This window comes from Tupaia chinensis, unplaced genomic scaffold (assembly GCF_000334495.1).
Source record: "Tupaia chinensis unplaced genomic scaffold, TupChi_1.0 Scaffold135245_1, whole genome shotgun sequence".
Taxonomy (NCBI): domain Eukaryota; kingdom Metazoa; phylum Chordata; class Mammalia; order Scandentia; family Tupaiidae; genus Tupaia; species Tupaia belangeri.
In genome coordinates this window covers 1-1,427 of record NW_006195529.1, presented here as the reverse complement: position 1 = coordinate 1,427, position 1,427 = coordinate 1, and the positions used below count along the sequence as shown (strand labels likewise).

General features: G+C 53.2%; 1 protein-coding gene across 1 annotated transcript; it reads right to left on the bottom strand.

Moving 5' to 3' along the window:
* Window positions 1-3: 3 nt before the first annotated feature.
* LOC102499686 (protein FAM205A-like) lies at window positions 4-1,421 on the bottom strand (the record flags this gene model as incomplete). Its single annotated transcript, XM_014592605.1, has 1 exon — window positions 4-1,421. A coding segment is annotated over exon 1 (1,404 nt), but the record flags the coding sequence as incomplete, so codon positions are not given.
* Window positions 1,422-1,427: the final 6 nt, after the last annotated feature.

Here is a 1,427-nt window from a genome sequence, read left to right as displayed (position 1 = left end):
GTTCTTCACACTGGACTCCACCTGAACACAAAGGACATGGGTGTCTATCATATCCCCAGTGGGTTGAGAGATCTTGGAGGCCCACTGAGCAGAGCCACAGGGCACTGTTTTAGAAACAGGTTGATTTTGATTCTGCTTCACTGCCTTCAACTCAGTGGCCAGCTGTTCTTTACAGTGGATCCACTCTGGATCTGTGGCATGAGATGTGTCTAATCCAATGGGCAGTTCTTGGAGCAGTGGGTTTTCTTGGTTGTTTAGACCCCCAAGGGACTCTTGTGTGGATATGTTCTCTGGGACTGCTGCAGTTTGTTCCATGGACTCCCGTGCCCTTATGGGAATTCCCAGTTGTATCTCTAAGCCTTTTTTTCTCAGGTGAAAATTGAGCTTGATCAAGATATGTGTACTGAATGAGCGGGGTCTGACAGGATGTATGTAGCTTTCTAGAAGCACTGTCTCCATTGTTCCATCCACCTGCACTTCATGCTGGACATCTTCTGTAATGTCTGTACAAGTCTCATCATCCTGAAGGCATGGCCCAGGACTCTTACACTGTTCTTCAGATGGGATCATCTGAGTCGGGGGCTGTGCTGAGATTTCGATAGGCCCAGGCCCAGGTACCCTCTCTGCGTTTACTGACTGGCTGTTGCTTGCCGGGGCCACAGCTCTGGAGAGAGCCACATAGTAGAGAGAAGGCAGCCCTGACAGAAAGGCCAGATACTTGTGCCGTAGAGTCGTCTCCAGTTTCTCAATGGCTCCTTCAGACAGGGGTTGGGTCAGCTTAGGATGTTCAGCAGCAGCACTTGGTAAGGCCTGCTGCTGCAGATCAGGGGCCATGGGCTTCCAGGGCATAACTTGATGATGTAGGTCAGGGTCACTTGCTGCTTGCAGTTCCAGGGGCTGGCTTTCTGGAATGCAGAAGAGGGGAGCCATTGCCAGGTTCCCAGTAATTCTGTGGTCCCAGGAGCTGTATACCTGGGCAGGGATCTTGCCCTGGAGGATCTGTCCACATTTGGAGTCAATGTGGCTCTTCAATATTGCCTTTGCTTGGGCAAAAAAGCACGGCATGGGGATCAACACTGGGGCCACAATTGGTGAGAGCAGGTCCCCGGCCTCACTGGCCTGTAGAGCTGTAGAAGGAGCGACGCTCATACTGGTGAGGGCTGTGCTGCCCCAGGACAGGGTCTGCTGGTCATTGGAGGAGAGGAGCAGCTGGATGGACTGCTGGATCTTCTGGGGCAAGCCCCAGCGATGGTGAATCAACTGCTTCTGGAGGTGGAATTCTAGCAGCCTACGGGCAGGCTCAGGGAAGAAGAGTAGTTTCCTGGTGAGGACTGAGCTGGGCTTCCCTGGCCAGGAAGTCCCCAGAGTCTCAGGAGCCTGAGCTTTGTCACAGGGTTCATTCTGCATGGGGCTCTGGGCATGCTGCC